Source organism: Amphiprion ocellaris, chromosome 4, assembly GCF_022539595.1.
Source record: "Amphiprion ocellaris isolate individual 3 ecotype Okinawa chromosome 4, ASM2253959v1, whole genome shotgun sequence".
In the NCBI taxonomy this organism is placed as follows: domain Eukaryota; kingdom Metazoa; phylum Chordata; class Actinopteri; family Pomacentridae; genus Amphiprion; species Amphiprion ocellaris.
Genome location: NC_072769.1, coordinates 11280986 through 11300160, shown reverse-complemented (window position 1 = coordinate 11300160; position 19175 = coordinate 11280986). Strand labels below are relative to the sequence as shown.

Genomic DNA, 19175 nt, shown 5'->3' with positions numbered 1-19175 from the left:
ATCAATCGCCTCTGGCTCTTTGGGTTGACCGTCCCCCCTTCCTCCTCCACCTGCTTCTTTATCGCTTTTTGGCTGACCATCTCTTTTCCTCCCTCTCTTTCCCTGCCTCCGGTCTCTTTCTCTCTGGCTGTCCACCTCCTTCAGTCTGTCTTTCTCTCTCCGCTCAGAGGCTTTCTTGGCCTTTGTCTGTCTCGTGGGGAAGGGTGGTGTCTGTCTCTCTTCTCCTCCTCCCTGCAGTCCCATCTCTCCATTTGCTTGCAGAGAAACAGATGAAAAGCAATGTTAGCAAGGGAGCTGGCTTGAAACAAAATAGGCACAATTTCCCCCCAAAAAAGAATATTTTAGTATTGTCAGTGGGAGGAGCACAGAGAGTTCAGTGAGTGACAAAATTAAGTTTTGTGCCTTGCTGTTTTTCAGTGTAGCCAGTTTGAAGTATGAACTTGTTAATCCACAAGAAATGGATTTTGAAAGTCAAATTATCTTTTTGTCACTTTAAAGAAATGCTTGCTGATCTGAAGGTTTTCTTTACTATACATGATCAGAAATGCAATCTCACTGAGTTGCAGACTGTTTGTCACACAGATCAAGACATATGGGGATTTTATCTTGGGCTCTGACCATGGTTTTTCCTGGCCCAGAGGTGTTTGGGGGGTTGAATAAGTATGATGATCCCAAAGGAACCCACAACATGTGACATACATCTGACAACACTAAGAGATGCTCACAAAACACCCAACAAAAGTAAGAGAGATGGGAGCCCTGGCCAAAACAAATGAGGGAAAAGGCCACCAACCATGCCACAGAGTGGGTTTTCTGATTTAGGTCTTTTCCTCCAAACTAAAGCTGATCAAACTAAATGAAACAAAACCGAGAACAGTGTTGGTAGCGACTCCAAAGTCTACTAATGTATAATAAAACTAAAACTGCAAACACAACACAGGATTGAGGTCAATGCTGTTGGAAAAGCAAGCGATGCTGCTACTCTCTTTGGCTTTACCTAAGCGCAGGTCAGCTTCTCTGAGCAAACGTTAATGATAATGTGAAGGTAAATGCACCAGCATTGAGGCGCGCATAACAAGCCTGTGTTACCCTATTTGACAGACATTTGTGTGTTTTTCTGTCATTTCTGACCAAGCGATAAACAAAAATGCCTGTTACACTTCAGTAAATAAATGACAGTTAATGAAACAGTTTTAAAAACACACTTTAAAAAAAACTTTCAGTTCTCTTCATTATGGTACTCATAAGTTTCCTTTAGCACTGACTTGAACCTTTTTTGAGGGTGCCAGATGATTTTCTATATGAAGTTATAAAAATATTTGTTACTATTATCTGACATTTTACAGACAGAATTGACTAATAGAAAACTAATCAGCTTGATAATGAGACTGTTTGTTCGTTGCAGCTTTATGTTGCAGCTTAACTGGGCTCCTCAGAAATCTGTCATTTGGAAATTCAGCCACACTTTTATTGTCAGTGGAAGTCAAGTTAAAAGAAAGACATGATTAGATGCAAATGTGCCCAGAGCAGCGTATGTTTCAACTTGAACAACGGGGCTTTGTAAATCCGCTTCATAATGGCACAAAGGCGAAAGGAAAGAGGAGAGGGAGTCTTCAGGGAACAAATGGAACCACAGTAGCTTACGGCTAACGTCTGCACAATCAGTGTATCAGATGTTTGTGGTGAATAAACAGACTGCACAAATAGCAGCATTCAAAATCATGTGAATGATGCAAGACTAAAGCTTTTGCTCTTTGAGTGCACTTATAGATAATGTTGCTTCAACTATATATGCACATTTGAGCTTATCAGTTGTTATTTGTTATATTACGAGGTGTTGCTAATATTTTTTCCACACTATTTATATCAGAGTCTAGAATGAATTTAAGTCTGGCAATGAAAACCAGATATTCATGAGTGTAAGATGTTTTAGGGACTAATCCAGCTTTTATCCTCACAAAACGGATTCTGATAACAGTCCTCGTGTTTTCGTGTTTTTGTGTATGTCTTTGAAGATATATTTTTACCTGACAGTACTCCTGCTTTAAAACATGCTCACTCCAGTCCATGTCATGATACAAACCAGTGCAGATCGATTAGTTGGAAAGGTACTTCAGGGTGTGCAGTGAAACAAGTTACAGCCCAGTGACTTTATCGCTCTATTGCCTCTCTAGGTCTCTCTCTTTTTCTCTCCCTGCTCTACCGTTCCCTTCATCCTTCCCTCTCTCCTCCCCTTCTTTCCTGCCAGGTTAGCTGTTGTCACCACTCAGGCGTCTCAGGAATGCCTCCAGATGTTTTCCTTGACTCAGCCACACACAGTCTCCTGGACACATTTCCTTTGGCGTGCCTCATAAACAGCGTGAAGCAGACATTGTTTTGACTTCAGGTTGAAGTCTCTATCTAACCTCTGCACTCAAATCCTAGTTCGGTAAGCACGTCCAGGAACAGTTCGTGTCTTCTTCTGTTTCCATGCTTTTTTATGCAGTGGGACCAAAACTAAGCTGACATCAGATCAGTGCTTCACAGCAAGTCAGCCATGCAGACCCATTTCTATCCCTTTACTTTAGAGTTAACACACTCACACACGGGAGGGAGCTGCAGTGATATCGCTGTAGTTTGTGCAGCTCTGCAGGGTTGTCTTTCTATGAAGCTCATCTAGGCAAATAGCCCAGACCTGTCAGAGCAATTACACAGACATCTCTACCAGGGCTGCTCTTTCATATATCGCATATACAGTACACGCAGATCTGTACTGTACGAGTACAACATGCTGATTGGTCTTTAAAGAACATTTAATGTTATCGGTGGCATCAACAGCTGTGCAGCATTTTGCAGATTCTGTCTTTGAACCACTGAAACTTGCAGACTGTGTATTGCACTCCATCTGCATGCTGTAGTTGTGCAGAAGTGCATCAGCAATGAACACTGGCTGATGCACTGCTGGAGGGACTTGGTAGTCTCGGTTCCTGATCATAAATATGAATGCACTTGTGTCCAGGTCAGTGTCTTGTCTTGTTCCTGTAATTTATAAGCTTTTTGTCCCCAAAATCATCAGGCCAGGGTTGATACCATAAATAACACAGAACAGTCTGACCCGACAACATGTCCGACCCATTGTCAAACCCACACGCGGGCGCACTCTGCATAATGTGGGTTGTTAGGCTTTTGTTGTGTATCTGTGGGATTACTGCACAATTGTGCAATATTGTTTTTATATTTAAAAGTTGAAGGCCGTTCTGTTTCTTGTTAACTTTGTTGCTCCTTGCAGCACCACAGCACTGTGTGAGAAATGTCTATGGTGATGCCTCTGTATTCTTGTGAAAGATGTAGACCCTACGGACAGATAGTAGTTATTATGCTGCTTTCAAGTCCACTTGGAGGAGTCCGTTCCAAACATTTCCAGTAGATCAGCATCTGCATACTCTGTACATGCATGTGTGGTACTGCCCTTGTAAAGCAGTCACACAGATAATCTGAGCTGAAATTTTGAGATGGATTCTGGTAGACCCTCACACACTCATAAGGCATTACATGCAACCATATGCTCTAAGGAATTATCAGTTACCACAAACCCACCAATCCTTTTATGGTTTATGATGATGAATTAAATTTTTGTCTAGCCTCAGTGGTGAGATATAAGTGTTTAATCCATTTGAGGTACATGAAGTGTTTTCATTACATTTATACATCTACTATGCAATAGTTTAGAAATTATATTATTTGACAACTTTAGGTTCATTGTCTACTCCTTTTGTATTTTGATGTAATATAATGAAATAATGTAATATTTCTACTTATAACAGTGTTTTCACAGTGCAATTCTGCCTAATCTAAAGGATCTATATACTTCTTCCACAATCACATTGCTTACTGCTTCCATCAAGCCACATTTTCAATTTTATAATCCCTCACAGGAAATTTTAATTGTTCTGGCTGATTAGATCTTTTGTTATCCACTAATTGTAAGGTTGGCGGTTCAATCCCTGGTCCCTGCATGTGCAGAAATGTTCTTCGGCAAGACTCTGAACCTTACTTACTGCTTCTGATGGCAGAGGAATACCTTGCTTGGCAGCTGTGCCTCCACGTATTTGTGAATAGAAATGCATTTTAAGCACCTTGTAGAACCTAGCTAAGGTTAAAAAAAGTGACCATATTCCATTTATATAGTTCATTTAGACTAGTGCAGAAATGTGTAACTGCTTAAAGTGACACTTCTCATGCAACTTCCCTCGTTTAGATAAAATACAGGAGTTACCAATATGCTTTAGAAGTAATCAGAATCACTGATGTGGCTCATTTTTTCTAGCAAAATATCAATATTGACAGGTTTATAGAAGTTAATGTCTGCTTTTTCTTTCTTTTTGTGCTGCTCTGGTGTTGTTCAGCTTACTCAGGTCTATATTCGGAGCTGGTTCTGTAAGAAGGTCTGAGAAAACCCCGCATTGTCAGCCAGTCTTGTAGCCATGTGGTAACTACTCCTCGTAAAACCAACATGTGATTACAGTTTTTACTCTTACAGCAAAGGTTATGTCTGGGTTCTCTGACTCGGCAGAACCATTTCTCCAGTAACTTCCTCCCACATCATGTTGGCCTTTTTTTTTGTGCAGTGACCAGAACATGACTGGCAGCTGTCAAGCATCCTCCCTGACTCAGCAGGGATCGGTCGGTGATTGATAGGTGTCTGGTCAGCGTCTGGAACCGATGGTAATTGACAAACATCCTGCTGTGCTGGAAGTCTTCCCCCTGCTGATGAGAAATATTAATGTGGCTGGTGTGAATGCCAGCTTCTGTGGTTGTTCTCTAGAGACAGGAGCGCTATAGTAGCATTTTTTTCCTTGTCTTTACCTCCCTTTTCTCTCTTACTCGCTCTATTACTGGAAAGGTTCAGTGGTTACGGAGCCACTTCACCCTGGAGCTGAACAGAATGTGTTTACATTCCCACCTGGTGATGTTTGTCATTTAAATGTCTACCTCTGTTTACTGAAGCCTTTTTATGATTGATTCATCTTTACCGTCTTTCTCTCTAAACTTCTGGCTCCCGGAACATCAAACATTGTGGTTTTTACCTGTTTCTTTTCTCACTACTATCACATGTTGTGTGTAGGGCTGCAACTAAGGCTGTGACAAACATTAGATGATTAAACTGTCATGCATAAAATTTTGATCAATGATGTAATTGTCTTTTTCTGTTAATATCATGCCTCTATTACATTTAGATTAGAGATGTTAGCTGCTTTCTCAGCCACTTTTTTTGTTACAGTCCAGCCTTCGTTTTTCACTTTCTTTAAATCAAATTCTTCACATAACAGCGCCGTGGTGTTTGACTTTGCAACTAAATCCATGATGTCAATGTCAATACAAGCTCATCAGAATTCAAGATATGGAATATTAGAAGTTAAATGAACAGTTGGTGCTGTTAGCCATTGCAGAAGAAGGTGTCTCAATCTGTGAATAATGACGTGGATTTTACTGGTAGTTCCATTCATTTGTTTAGGTGAATGGAAGCTATTCTAGTGAAGATGCAAAATGTTTGCAATCACCTTGGGATAATTGTGATCAGGTGATTATGTAAGAATTGTGACAAGCCTAGCTACAACTAATGGTTATTTTGTTTTATCTACAAAGTGATATGTCCCAAAGCCCATGTATCCTCTTTGAATATCTGGTTTTGCTTGACCAACAGACCAAAACCCATGAAGTTCTTTAAGTAATAGACAAATTCTCACTATGTAGAACCCATCAACAATAAGAAAAAAGATTAACTACAAAACAATAGTCATTTATTATTCATCCAACCCAATAGTTTCAGTTCTAGTTGTTGTCTGTTGTGTCAGTGTGTGTCTGTTATGGACACTATCCTTTGGGCAGTGTGTACACTTGAAGTTGAGTTTTTAAAAACTTGGTGTAGCACATTTGATGGCCGTTACATCCCATTTCAGTCTCAGATAAGGTCAGAATCATAGCAAGTGCTAAAAATGTTCAGTCTTGTCGTTTTCTGTTTACTTGTGTTCGGTGATCAATAGCTAGAAAGTGGTATTACAAAGTGCTTGCAAACTTTTGAGCACTACTTGTTGCTCTGGTGGGGCTGCTTGATTGTACGCACTTAAAAGTCAGATAAATATTATGTCTGAAATGCTTTCCACCTAACAACCGTGACATGTAATGTATTTCTGTTTTGGTTTGTGTGCACTGCAGCGTGTGAGCAATAATCCAGGTGAGAATCAAGTACTCCGCCTAAAGGTTTGCATAACAAAACAGCAGTTTACTGGCAAGTGAGGAAAGAGATGTGGAAAGATTCTGAAATGTAGCCTCCCTATTTTCTCCCATTGGGCCTCTTGTCCATCTGAAGCCAAGGAGGAGTATATTTTTTCACTCTTCTCTTACTCTTACTCTCTATCTCAGCTGTACCGTTCAGTCCTGAGTAATACCTGAGGCAGAGAGTGTCTCTTACTCTGAGTTGGTCTGCTCTGAGATTGTTTGAGAGCTAGAGCAGAGAGGTTTGTAGTGAGAAGGTGAAAAGAGCAAAACAGGGTGAAAGCTGAAGATAAATGGCATGGATGGAGGCAAATAAAGAAAGTAAGAAATAGTCTTTCTCCAAAGTGTACAATTCTACACTATAACACAATAATACAATATAACATTGTTGTTTCATATGTAAGCCAACACACTTGTGTGTCATTGCAGATTAGGATGTGTCTCTTTTCAGGAAAGGTCACATTTGCTCCTCAGATGGACACATCTTGTTCATATTATATGTCCAGTCAGTGCTTTAGACATCAGCTGATGCAACACCTTGCGGCATGGAATCTGTGCGCTACCATTTTTATTCATTTTAAGAAATCGTAAATGGACTGTAAAATGAATGTGTTTGGCAATTGTGTTTATAAAAATTGGATGCTGCCCAGAGAGTATGGTTTCCTCCACAACTGCCAAAGTGAAGAGGCCAGTAGGTGGTGAAAACAATAGCTGTCAGGTTGAGCCAAATTTATTCATAGTGTGCCATTAACATGATAAATCTGGCAAGAGATGTTCTTAAATTCAGTGTTTTCTGCTGTGAAGGCCACATGTTTTGCATGAATTTCCTTTTTAGTTTGGAGATGGTGATGGTAAAAGTTAAGGCACAAAAAGATGTGCTGAGTATAGAGCTATACAGCCAAACCAAGGGACGGGGAAGAGGAAGAGGGGGGTCGAAGCAGGAGGCCAAGATGAGGTGATTTTGGGGGGAACGGTATTCTGTTACAGCTGTATTTTTATTCTGACTCACCAAAGGACTGCAGATATGAATTAACTTCAAGCTGTAATCTAGTGCAGTGCATGAAATGATGCCCTTTAAGTATGAGGTGTGTGTCGCTGCACATTTTCAGCAACTGTCACCAGCAACTGTCACCAACAACTGTCAGGATTTTTATTTAAAAGAAGAATCCATGAAAACATGAAAAGAAAATGAGGGATAGAAGGATTGGGGGGGGAGTGAGAATGGGAAGGAGGTGATGTAGGAAGGCTTGGAGGTCATCAAAATCACCACTGGGAATAAAAGACAAACACTGCTTGTCCATGACCTCGTTCTCACGAGTATCTTTGTTGATTTGTTCATGGTGGGTCAGGTCAACCAGTCCCAATTATAGTCATTGTCATCTCCTATTGTCATCTTTTCTATTCCTATTTTATTTAAACTCCTCCTCCTTCTGGTGGTGGTGAATATCTGATAGAGCTGAAACAATTAGTGAAGCATCAGCAAATATTTTCTTAAGTGATTAATCATTTCAGTAATTTCTCAAGCAAACAGCAGAACATTTGATGGTTAGAGCTTCTCAAATGCTAGGATTTGATACTTTTCTTTGTCATCTAGGAGTAAATTGAACATATTTGGGTTCTGTGAGGTTGGTTGGATAAACAAGTCATTTGAATAATGAATGAGTGAAAATACTTATTAGTTGTAACCAACATTTCATGCCCTAGTGTCTTTTTATGAGACATTTTTATGAACACTTGGCTGGCACAGTTGTATGTTTTAGTTGCAGTGTGGATGCTGATTAATTGCTGTTCTCTGCCCCGTTCAGACTGCCTTAACCCAGTGCTTCTCTAAGCTGCCTCACCCGTCTCTCTCCTCCCTCTCTTCCCGTCTCCATGCCTCTCTCTTTTTTCGTTTGCTTCGTCTATCTGTATCTCTCATCCTAAACCCCTTCTGTCTCTGCTGTTTTTAATGCACGTGACTGGACAAATTGGTTGTTGCTCTTGCCGGTGTGTATTTTTCAGCCTTATGTTACAGCTGATGACTGATCCATTTTTATATGAGCATTACTGTACTGATAGTGACGTATTTTTATTGTACCCTGAAATATGATGTGTTCTTAAATTAATGTTTTGATGACCGTTCATCCAAGCTCATGATGCTTTACCAATGGAATAAACATTATTCAACCAGGCTTTCACTTCAAGCACAGTAACTGTTTAGTTTTTGTTTCCATCTTCCTTTGTCAGCACTCTATTTCTGGAAATCATACGTTGTCCACTCACTACCCTCGCTGCCTCTTCTTGCCTCTCTGTCATGCAGTCAGTCAGTTTGACAAGAAAAGGAAATGGTATTGCCTGTAGGTTCCTCTTTTCAGCAGAATAATACAAATTGGCCCATGTGCCAGTAGAAGATATCTGCAGGAAATGACATACAAGTTACTGTAAATCCATTAGAATCCCCTTTGCAGACTCATGCATATGCTATAGTGTGTCTCAGGGAAGATTCATAACTTCAGAATCCTTAACATGAAGCGTTAACTGTGGCAGCAGCATGACTCTGAGGATGGCAGTTCTGGTTTGTCTGGTTTACTTCATTTCCATCAGTTTGGTTCAGAGTGAAATGTTGCAAAAATTATCCTACAGATTGACATAAAATTTGGTTCAGATATTCATGGTGCCCAGAGGATTGATACCTTGTGAGTTTAATCATCCTCCATATTTTATCTAGTAACATTATTGGGCAAAATTTTTATTTTCTGTTTGGTTTATGACCAAGTAATTGCAAAGAGAGGACATTCCCATTATCATTACCTGTATGCAAAGTGTGTATTGGCACAAGTTAGCATGATAACATGCTAATTTATAACATGTTAGCTTTTTGCTCCAAATTATGCTATTTAATAAATAAAACCATAGATTGCATATCAAAGATGTTTGTAGCCACCACAAAATGTTAGTTTGTGGTCCACTGTTCTAAAACCTCAAGTTTGAAGTTTGGTTGTAGCCACCTTGGTCTTTTGAAACCAGACATGAGAGGTGGATCAGACTGAGAGCCCGAGGACACAGTGCACCATAATTTGGTAGCAACCTGTCAATCACAAGGGAACCCTGCCCTAAAACACATATACTTTATTGTCTGATTTTCTCTGAATGGCACCATAATTTGCAAAATTCGAATCATGCTTTATTTTAAAAGTCTTTCAACTAACATTTTAGACCATAAAGTCATTGGAAACATGCTTACTGAGCTAATAAATTAAGTTGGAATTAGGGTCTTTTTCTTATAGACTTCTATACAATCAGACTTCTTTTTGAAACCAGAGGAGTTGCCCCCTCCTGGCTGTTATGAAGAATGCAGGATTAAGTTACCTTTATATTGGCGTCACTATTTAAACACTAAGGCTACATCAATTCTTTTCTAGACTAGGGTTAGCATGGCTGTACACTCTTAGTCTTATTTACTTGTGTGTGTGGGGCTAACACTTTACAATACACTACACCCAAAAATGTGAGTTGTTGCTGTGGAACTAGAAAGAAATGAATAAGGAATAAGACAATTAAGACTTTATAATGGATTATATAAAATAGTTGGTAATCAATTTAATAGTTGACAACTAATGGAATAATTGCAGCTGTACTGATAAACATCTATCAAACATGATAACGATCACTTTGTTCTTGCATGTTTCCTGATTAACTGTTAACCCGCCACTGTCCTTCACAAACTAATAACCTCTTAGTACTCATTTGTCACTCAGTTCACACCAGAGATTAATGATTCGTTAATCTTAAGTTCTTACTCTTTTGTTCCTGAATAACTACTCACGTGTTTGCATTTTATATCATGTTATCCCATGTGTTTTCTTGTCAAACTGTTTGGTTATTCTGGCACACCTCCAGGTTCTAGCCCAAACAGAGAAGGTAAACATGATGCTAATAAATGATTCATGCAATATATTTTTTCATAATCTCTTACATTCTGACCATCACTCTTCCTAGCTTTGTACATGCCACTTCTGTTAAAGAGATCCAGGAGATGCAGCAAAACAAGTACTCTTCCTTGTATATAACTTAAAGCTTGGGGAATTATTTCAAACTGTGTGTTAAATTGAAAAAATAACAGATTTATGGAATTTTAGCAACTGCTCTGTAATTGGTTGAGGGACATACTACATAGTGCTCTTGGACCTTTTGCCAGTCCTCTCCCTTTACCAATAATAATGATAACAATGTGAAAAATTAAGATGTATCCATTTCTCACTATTGGCTATGAAAGCAGTCACTCATTTTGGACCATGAAATGAGCAGGCACTCATTTGCCCCTCATAAATACTCTCATCTGTTGCTAGAAAAGAGCCATCTGTCCTTACTGTCTCATACAGAGAATGAATTATCGGTACCATCTCAATTTCAGCTTTTTGTTTGTGTATGAAATGCAATTCTTTCTTCTTCCTCCTCTATTCTTAGCTGTGACTTTCAGCACCGCCAGAACTCATCTATCCGCCCTCCATCATGGTAGAACAAGCGTCCACTCACAGTTATGATGGCATTTTCACTTATTGTTGTATTCAACAGCCCACATCAAAGTGGATTTTGGACAGAGTGCACTATAGCCAGAGCAGAACACGGATCACACCCTCTACAATAACATAGATCTGTCAGGCAGAGCTGGGCTGAGCTCAGTGGCCTCCCTCCCCAAGAGGTATGTCTTCACGTTTCACTGGAAACAGAGAGGGCTTTTTATATGTGTGAGTATGTGAAGTCATCAACTGTATATGTCTATTCTATTCTCTTTTTTTCCCTTTTTTGTCCATGTCATACACGCTTGTACAACCACGCCCTCCCATGACCTTTGTGTGGACTCGATCTCTGTACTGAGTGGTCATTATCATATACTCAGTAGGAAAACTCCAGGCATTACACTGACATTGGAACACACACACACACACACACACACACACACACACACACACACACACACACACACACACACACACACACACACACACACACACACACACACCCAAAACTGCACTTTACCCATGCTCTGTCTTGTCCTTCTCTGTCCAGCCCTAGGCTCCCCTACGCTGCTCACGCAGTCTGATTGAATTAGCCTCGCTTGGTGCCGTTATCTATTGAATTAGCCCATCATTACTTCCCTGGACACCACTGCTGAATGTTCCTCCCTGGGCTAGCTCACTAACAAGCTGCACGAGATGAGTCACTCATAGCCGTTAGCTGTCGCCATCTTTGTGGCGTTACACTGGGTCAACAGCTAGCGAATGAAGTTGTTGTGTTGTGTCTGTTTCCTCTCTTTAGCTGCTGACCTCAACTCCTTGAAAAGGTTTCCATCTACGACTTGTGACTGATACGATTTATCTGATGTGTGTCAGATCACATTCTGTAAACATCTGCTGCACGTCTTTGACACATGCTGTGTTTGAGGTGACAGAAGACATCTTCCCAACAACTGGACAAATTGGAGAGGAAAATAAAATTAACTAGAATGTTGCGCCTCAATTTACATGAAGAAAACTGATGAAATGTTATGTAAGTTATTACAAAGTAGGACTTCTAGGTGGAGAACAGTTCAGTCTGACCATACTGAGCACTTGCCATGAACATGTAAGAATAGTGAAGTACATTTTTATTAAACACTGGAGTGCATGCATATATGTTGAAGGATTAAGACTGATTAAAAGACAGCTGGACTTTATCATAGATTGAAGAAATAACTGTCATTTCTCCATGTGAGTTTGTACAAGTCTTAGAATGTATGTTTTAATAATTGACAAAGACGAAGAATACAATCTCAGTAAGCAGAGGGTTTGCGATAGAGATTAGTTGTGGCGATTTGATAAAAATGAGAAGACAAGGCAGCCCTTCTTCTTGGTTACACTTACTTTCACCCTCAACAATCTTTGCTCAGATCGGAAACTTGTTAAGGAAAACGCATGTGGTTACATTTTTGAGGAGGTGCATCACCAGCTATATTAGCCCCTTACTGAAAATCTAGATTTATTAAAGTTGTGGATAATAGGAGGGTTTAGCAAAGTACACGAACTTTGACCACCTTCTTCCAGTTCAGTTGCACAATCACTTCAGCAGCTGACAGATAATCACTTGGTACAATAAACGCGCTGATCCAAAGTAATAGTGAAAGCACTGCAGCCTCTTTTAAGCAACAGAGGTTCCTTCCATTGTAGCTGATACTGGAAATGTAAGCAAGCGTTTCATCAGTGTTCCCTACCGTGACAGTTGTGCATCACACGTGCAAACACTTTACTCAGGGAGACGGAGACAGGTGACGTGGAGGATTAACTGTGTCATGTTAAAGTGACATCTTAGCTGCAATAAGCTTCCTCCTCTGCATCAGTCAGTGTGGATGAAGAGAGATCACGGCCTCCGGTTAGAATAACAGCAACCACCCTTATTACGTTGCGCATCACAAACAAGAGACATGGTGAAAAAATGTCCTTTCAGTTATTCTTAGACATTAATGGTATTTTTTGTGTGTTTAAGGGTAAATATATAAACTTTGGAAACTTTTGTGTTGTAGGTGAAACTTAGATAAAACTCAGAAAGAAGGCATTATTGACATCTTTTTTATTCGGAAAAATAACAGAATTTTTGTTGAATAGAAATGTTTTTATAATGTTAGTCTACCAGTGAGAATAAGTCTACTGTTTCTAACTTAGATTATTGACTTAGCTGATCATTCAGTGGTTGTAAGTTGCTGTCTTCCATCTGCTCCATGGTCCTGTTGTCCTTTTTCTTTGAAACTTAAGAAGATGACATATTTCTTTTTATGTCAGTAACTGTTTTGATCATCACTACATTTCTTTAAATCCTGTTGCTATCCCTGAAGTCAAAATTTTTAATATTTCAGCCAACACCAGATAAATAATAGTAGTGTTGAGAAACTACTTGAAACAGTAAGTATGATAATAAATCAGTTGGTTAGATAAACTGTTTAGTTAATCTGAATTCATTTTGTTCTGCAAAGCGCGACATTTTGGTTTCAAATTATGTGTTTCTTTATTGTATCTCACAAGACCCACACATGTTCAGTCTAATTCAGCTGTGCTGTCTTGGAGTCTGTTTTTATTATTCCCATAATGCTCAAGGTTTTTTTATGATGCTGTCTTAAAGAAACAACAAATCGTTGTTTCTTTAAGTGCCACAGTCCTTCACAGACTACCCTATGTGCCAATAGAGCCTTCATGGTTTTGTTTTTTGTGTTCACTGGATATGTGGAATGCCATGCATTCCCATATTTATGTGGTTCGTTAAGTCCAGCGTGCTGTCTTGGAGTCTGTTTTTATTATTCCCATAATGCTCAAGGTTTTTTATGATGCTGTCTTTGTGGTGTTAATTCAGTTACATACTGAGGACATAGTGATGGACTGGAGTGCATATTGAGTTTGCGTTTGATATTCTGCAACACTTGTGTATGTAAATTTGAGGATCTTAAATTCAAAACACTGCTCAGCATAATGTCGTCCAGTACAGTGCCATCTTTAAAGAGACCTCAATAAAAATGTTAATTGAGACCTGAATGTTACAAGCTTTGTAAAGATGGATTTGAAAGCATGGCTGTTGCGGTGGACTATTAGAACGTACAGATGCAGCTCAATTACATACAAACATCCAATTCAGTGAATTCCTTTTACAGACGGCTTTGTGTAAAATGATTTTCCTCTATACTCGGTAGCAGCTTTCATGTTGCTGGTCATATTTTCTATAAAATACATGTTACTTTTAATGCACAGTGATTATTTGGAAGAACAGTCTTTACAGTTATTTTGAATAAGGATAATAACAATGAACTGTATTTCTACAGCACCTTTCAAAACTGAAATTTCAAGATACTTTACAAAAATGAACAACATTAAAAAGCAGCAAAACGTTAAAGGGCAACAATAAGACACGAGAGAAAAATAAATGTTATACATATGCCAGGTGTACAGGTGGGTTTCTAAAAGCTTTTCAAACTCTGGCACTGACTGAACTTTTCTGACTGTGAAGGACAGCTTGGGGCTACAACAGTAAAAGCATGATTGCCCTTTGTTTTAAGTTGAAATTTTTAATAGCAATTGATTTTTTTTTTTTTTTTTTTTTGATGCGAGTGCAGAGTAAAGAGTTGACAGTTCAGACTTGTAGAGCCAAGTCAGACCATGTAGAGATTTAAAGGTAATCAAGAGAATCTTAAACTGAATTCTGTAACTAGTGTCAGTGGAATTCATTCAGGGCTGCAGTTCTGTGTTCCCTGCATTTAATATTTGCAAGTAGTCTTGCTGCTGACTTTTGAACCACTGTGAACAATTGCAGCATCTTTTAGGCTAGTGAATAGTGAGTTGCAATATTCTAATCTGGAGAAAATAAGGTGTTTGAGTTTTTCAGATATGTTTTCGGGGAGCATCTGTTGGACTTTGGTTACATTTCTTATTTGCTCATGGCATGTGAACCAATCAGTCAGCTGTTTCCATTACAACAGAGATGCTAAATGAAATGTATTTCCAAGAGCTTCAATAATAAGCTACTGAACTTTTGTTTTAGGTTGTTGAAGGCTTTTTACTGCTCATCCAAGAGGCTTCTTCAGTTCTGGTTTGAAGAACCTAAAAGAGAGGTCCTGTTGCTTTTTACTGAAGTTCCTACTGTTATCATGACCTGGATGACTGACAATCTACACAGGCTAAATAAAATGCTTTGTCAGTCTTTGTTGCAGCTTTCACCGCAACTACTAAGGAATGATTACTCTCAATATGATGTAAAGCTCTAAAATAGGATGACTCCAGATTATAGGAATCTGCTCATCCTAAATTCACAGAGCCGCTGATTGGCTTAGTTTATCTTTTTAGATTGACTGAAATAATGTTGAATCTGACGATCGGAGATAGATGAGTTAGTTTTATTTGGAAAAACAGACAAAACACACAATTACAGCCATATTTAGTCCGCTTTGTATACACTGGAATTCTTCTGCTATGGCAAGAAACTGCATTTAACATTTCCACACACCAGAATGACTTTCCAAAGGACAGAAGTGTTCAGCTATCATGCTGCACAACATTTTGCTTTACGTTTTTGTTCTTTTTCTTTAAATTGGTTCAGCTATTCAATATTTTATTTCCTGCCAATGCAAAAAAATAGTGAAGAACTCCTTATAAAGGCTGTACTCAGCAGTTAGTGAAATGCAAGACTAAATTTTATGTGAAAATAGCATGAAATTAAGCAACAAATAAAGCCGCTCCAGCATAATCACCAAATTTCCAAGCTTAATAGTGACACAGGTGGACGATATGGAAGGCTAGAAGGCAGGATGTTAACTCGACCCACTACAGCTTATATAGAGAGCTGCTTATACTTTCAGATGATGTTTCTGTAGGAGAAAGGGGGATCACCAGTGGGGTTTGTAGAGGAGAGGAAATGAGAGGTCAAGCAGGCAGCAGAAATGTGCCCCAACCTTACTCTCTGGATTTGATCCAATACTTAGAAAACGCATCCTTCTCTCGTTTCCGCCCTCAAGATTATATCACAGATCCAAGTGAGAGCAAAAAAAAACAAAAAAACAGATATCATAAACACACTTCTTGCCAGATCTGATTAATTGGTGGATATAAGCAGCTGAAAATCACTTGACATCATTGAGGCTTAATGACACAAATCCAGGAGTGATTTACAAAACCTTCAAGTGGGAGAACAGCTTCCTGATGCACAGAGTCCTTCTTTTCTGTGTCTCACTCACCACTGACAGCAGCAAAATCACAGAGGAAACAGGAAAGGCCTGAGCAGCTTGGTGTTGGGACGGATATCCTCTCTTGGAGGCGTTCCCCCTCCTCTCTCACTTAACTCTCCCTCTCTTTATCTCTTTTTATCGTTTTTTTTCCCCCCCTCAAGCCCATTTTGCTCTCGGTGTGGCATTAGCTGTTTGCGCTGAGCTCAGATTCGAACCAAAGGTTTCTGTTCATCTGTCGTTTTTTGGGGTCCTCAAAGCTGAGCGAACCATGTGTTGGCATGGTGATGAGGAGGATGAGGACAGCTCCGAGGTGAAGTGTTGTTGGCTTGTTTGTTTGATTTGTGCGTTCCGGTAATAGCGGCTGAGTGACTGGGATTTCTAGTGACTAACCGTCTGTCTCTCCCGCTCTGTTTCCTGATTGTGTCTCTGGATTGTTGAGTCTCATTTTCTGGTCATTTGTGGCTCTGCTACAGGTGAGAGGAGACAGGTTTATCATTATAGTAGGCAGGAAAAAGTTGTGTAGAGTGAGAAGTCGAGTGAAGAAGCGCGTTGTGAGAAAACACTGAATGAGAATGGATAGCTCAGGTCATGGAACGTAATAGTAATTTACCATAATGCTTGTATATGCTTTGAGTTTTACCCTATTTGCAGGCAGACTGTCCTGAAAATGACATCTCTAGCTGTATTCTTGACCTTCAGAAACTTTAAAGCTGTTCTTGTAAACGTGGTATACATTAAAGATTTGTTTTGAAGAATTACAAACACAGATTTTTGCTCTTCCTCGCTGCTCCTCTTGGATCCTTTCCCCGTTCCGCTGCTTCCTTTTCTAGTTTTTTTTTGCTTTAACCTAACATTCCCTCTACCCCCCCATCACTATCATGTCTCCCTCTCTTTCCTTCCATTACCTCCTTATCTTGCTCACCATCTGTTCCTCTTCTGTCTACCTCGCTCTCAACAACCTTATAGGTTGAAGAGGAGTGACATGTTGGAGACTCAGCGCTGATTTTTTTATTGTTCATTACCAAATTGGCTAACTTCTCTCTGTTGTCCTTGTTTTTTCTCTTCCTTCTCTTCGTCCAGAGCGACCCAGGTGGGCTGTCGGTTCTGGAGCAGCTCGGTCTGGACCAGAACTCCGATTTCTCAGACTCCAGCGTTCAGCAGCTTCTGGATGAGCAACGCGAAAGAATCCGCAGAGAGATTCGCAAGGAGCTAAAGATCAAGGAAGGAGCGGAGAACCTGCGCAGGGCGACGACTGACAAGAGGAACGCACAACAGGTAAACACGGTTATCTTCAGGTCCTTCATCCACCAGGACTTACTAAATCTACACTGGTCCAATGTCTTTTTTCTGTTGGGTAATGGAGCCTTTTAACAGGTTTCCCCCTTGGAATGTATGAACTGAAAAAGCAAAGCAAATGTCAGGAAGAGACATTACAATGATGCTGTGTTTCCAAGAGAAAGCCTCAGTAACAAACAAAACAACAGCAGCAACATGAAGAAGGTGTGGAAACAGTTTTCTTAAAGTTCTTTCAAATTTAAGCCAAAGTAGTAACAGGAAACCAGTTTAATTATGTCTGTCTGGAACAGTAGCTGATGAATCAGACACACAATAGCCCACCGGAACTGGATAGATGTGCTGGTATGTTAACTTCTTATCTATCCTGTTTGTTCTTACAGAAAGTTTGAACTTTCTGAAAGATCTGACACAATTTTTCAGCTTCAGAGTGACCTATGTCCACATTATGAGGTGTCCAACATCCACACTGACATAATTGCATCCCGGACCTGCCCAGTACAAGTGCTGGACTCCAGTGTCAGTGATGGTGTCAGACTTTGTTGCTAAAAATGAGCAGCAATACTTAAGCAGTTGCACATATAGAAGGAGGAATTAATCTTTAAATAAGAAAAGGTTTGCATCCAGGGTGCAGGTTCAGGACAAAAACAAGCAAACAAAAGGAAAAATCCATCCAAGAATACTGCATCAGGGACCAAAATTCTTATATATGGGCTATTGATCTTTTAAATATCATTTTCAACTATCTTTTAACAATTTTATTTCTAAAGAATCTCTTTCTAAAGAATTTGTGTTTTGTTTTGTTTTTTCTTGAAGGAACTTGACTGAGTCTTTTGCATTTCAATTCGCAGCCTACATTTGTTCTGTCAGTGCAGTTGATGGAAAGGTTATGCCACAGCTACACCACTCTAAACAGTATATGTGATATGTATACAAAGATATATGTACAGTAAATTCGCAAATTGTTTTTATTAAGAAGTCTTGTCTAATCACTGCAGCTCACTGTACATTCAACAAAAACACCTAGATCATTATAGTGGCATATTTATATAGATATAAAGCTTTTGACAGTCTCAGGGTGTGCTGGCATTAAACTTTATCATTAAATTAAAAATATATAACAGTCAGGGTTATTCAAAGGGAAAGTAGCTCAGGAGCAATTACACCTGTTTGATTACAGCAAGTGAACACAGGAATATATTGCCTTCAGGGTAATAGTTTCCCTCACTTGTCAACAAATTACACTTTATTCACACCGCATTTATTTATTCACAGAGAGTTGGATTAGTTTGACAGGGATCTTGAGTGCAGACAGTAATATATTGTCATTATTATAGTGTCAGGATTAAGTGCTTCAAAATGACAGAAGACATCAAAATAGCACCAACTATCTGAAGGCATTAAAAACAAAATAGATCTGTTGATATTCCAAAAAAATACTGAAAATCCAATGTCTTGTAGAATTGGTTCAAACACTCATTCCTGCTCCCTTCTCAATATTTACTTGTTGAAGTCCACAGATTGTCAAGGTTTCACTTATTTGCTGCTTGGTTTGTACACTGGCGGATTCAAACAGATAATAGGATGCAAAATTACAACAGCTTCTCCCTAACATGAAATAAAAAGGTGTGTTTTATGCCTATTTTTTGCCTACAGGTGGACAGTCAGCTGCGGTCTTCAAACCGCAGGCTGGACAATCTGCACGCTCAGCTGCAGGAACTGGATGCTCACATTGTGGTGAAGGGAGGAGAGGAGAATAAAGGTGTGTAGAAGAAGAACTGATCCTTCTGTAATATTTCTTCTCTTGTCCTTAGGCTGCCCTATCTCTGATGTATAAAAGTTTTATTTATGAGTGAGCGGGAATGCTGTGTGGCATTTTTTGCAACAACGTGGTGCAACACTTCAGTTC

At 39.4% G+C, this 19175-nt stretch overlaps 1 protein-coding gene across 5 annotated transcripts in view; it reads left to right on the top strand.

Moving 5' to 3' along the window:
- Positions 1-19175, top strand: part of pkn1a (protein kinase N1a) — a 60763-nt gene that overhangs the window by 18955 nt on the left and 22633 nt on the right. For 4 of the 5 annotated variants that reach the window (XM_023263667.3, XM_023263664.3, XM_023263666.3 and 1 more), the window contains exons 1-3: positions 16137-16283; positions 17054-17248; positions 18923-19028. In XM_023263667.3, coding sequence (XP_023119435.2) covers positions 16242-16283; positions 17054-17248; positions 18923-19028 — 343 coding nt within the window. In that variant the 5' untranslated portion in view covers positions 16137-16241. Of the gene's footprint in view, positions 1-16136; positions 16284-17053; positions 17249-18922; positions 19029-19175 lie in introns of those variants that run through there. The other variant, XM_023263665.3, reaches the window with a different exon arrangement.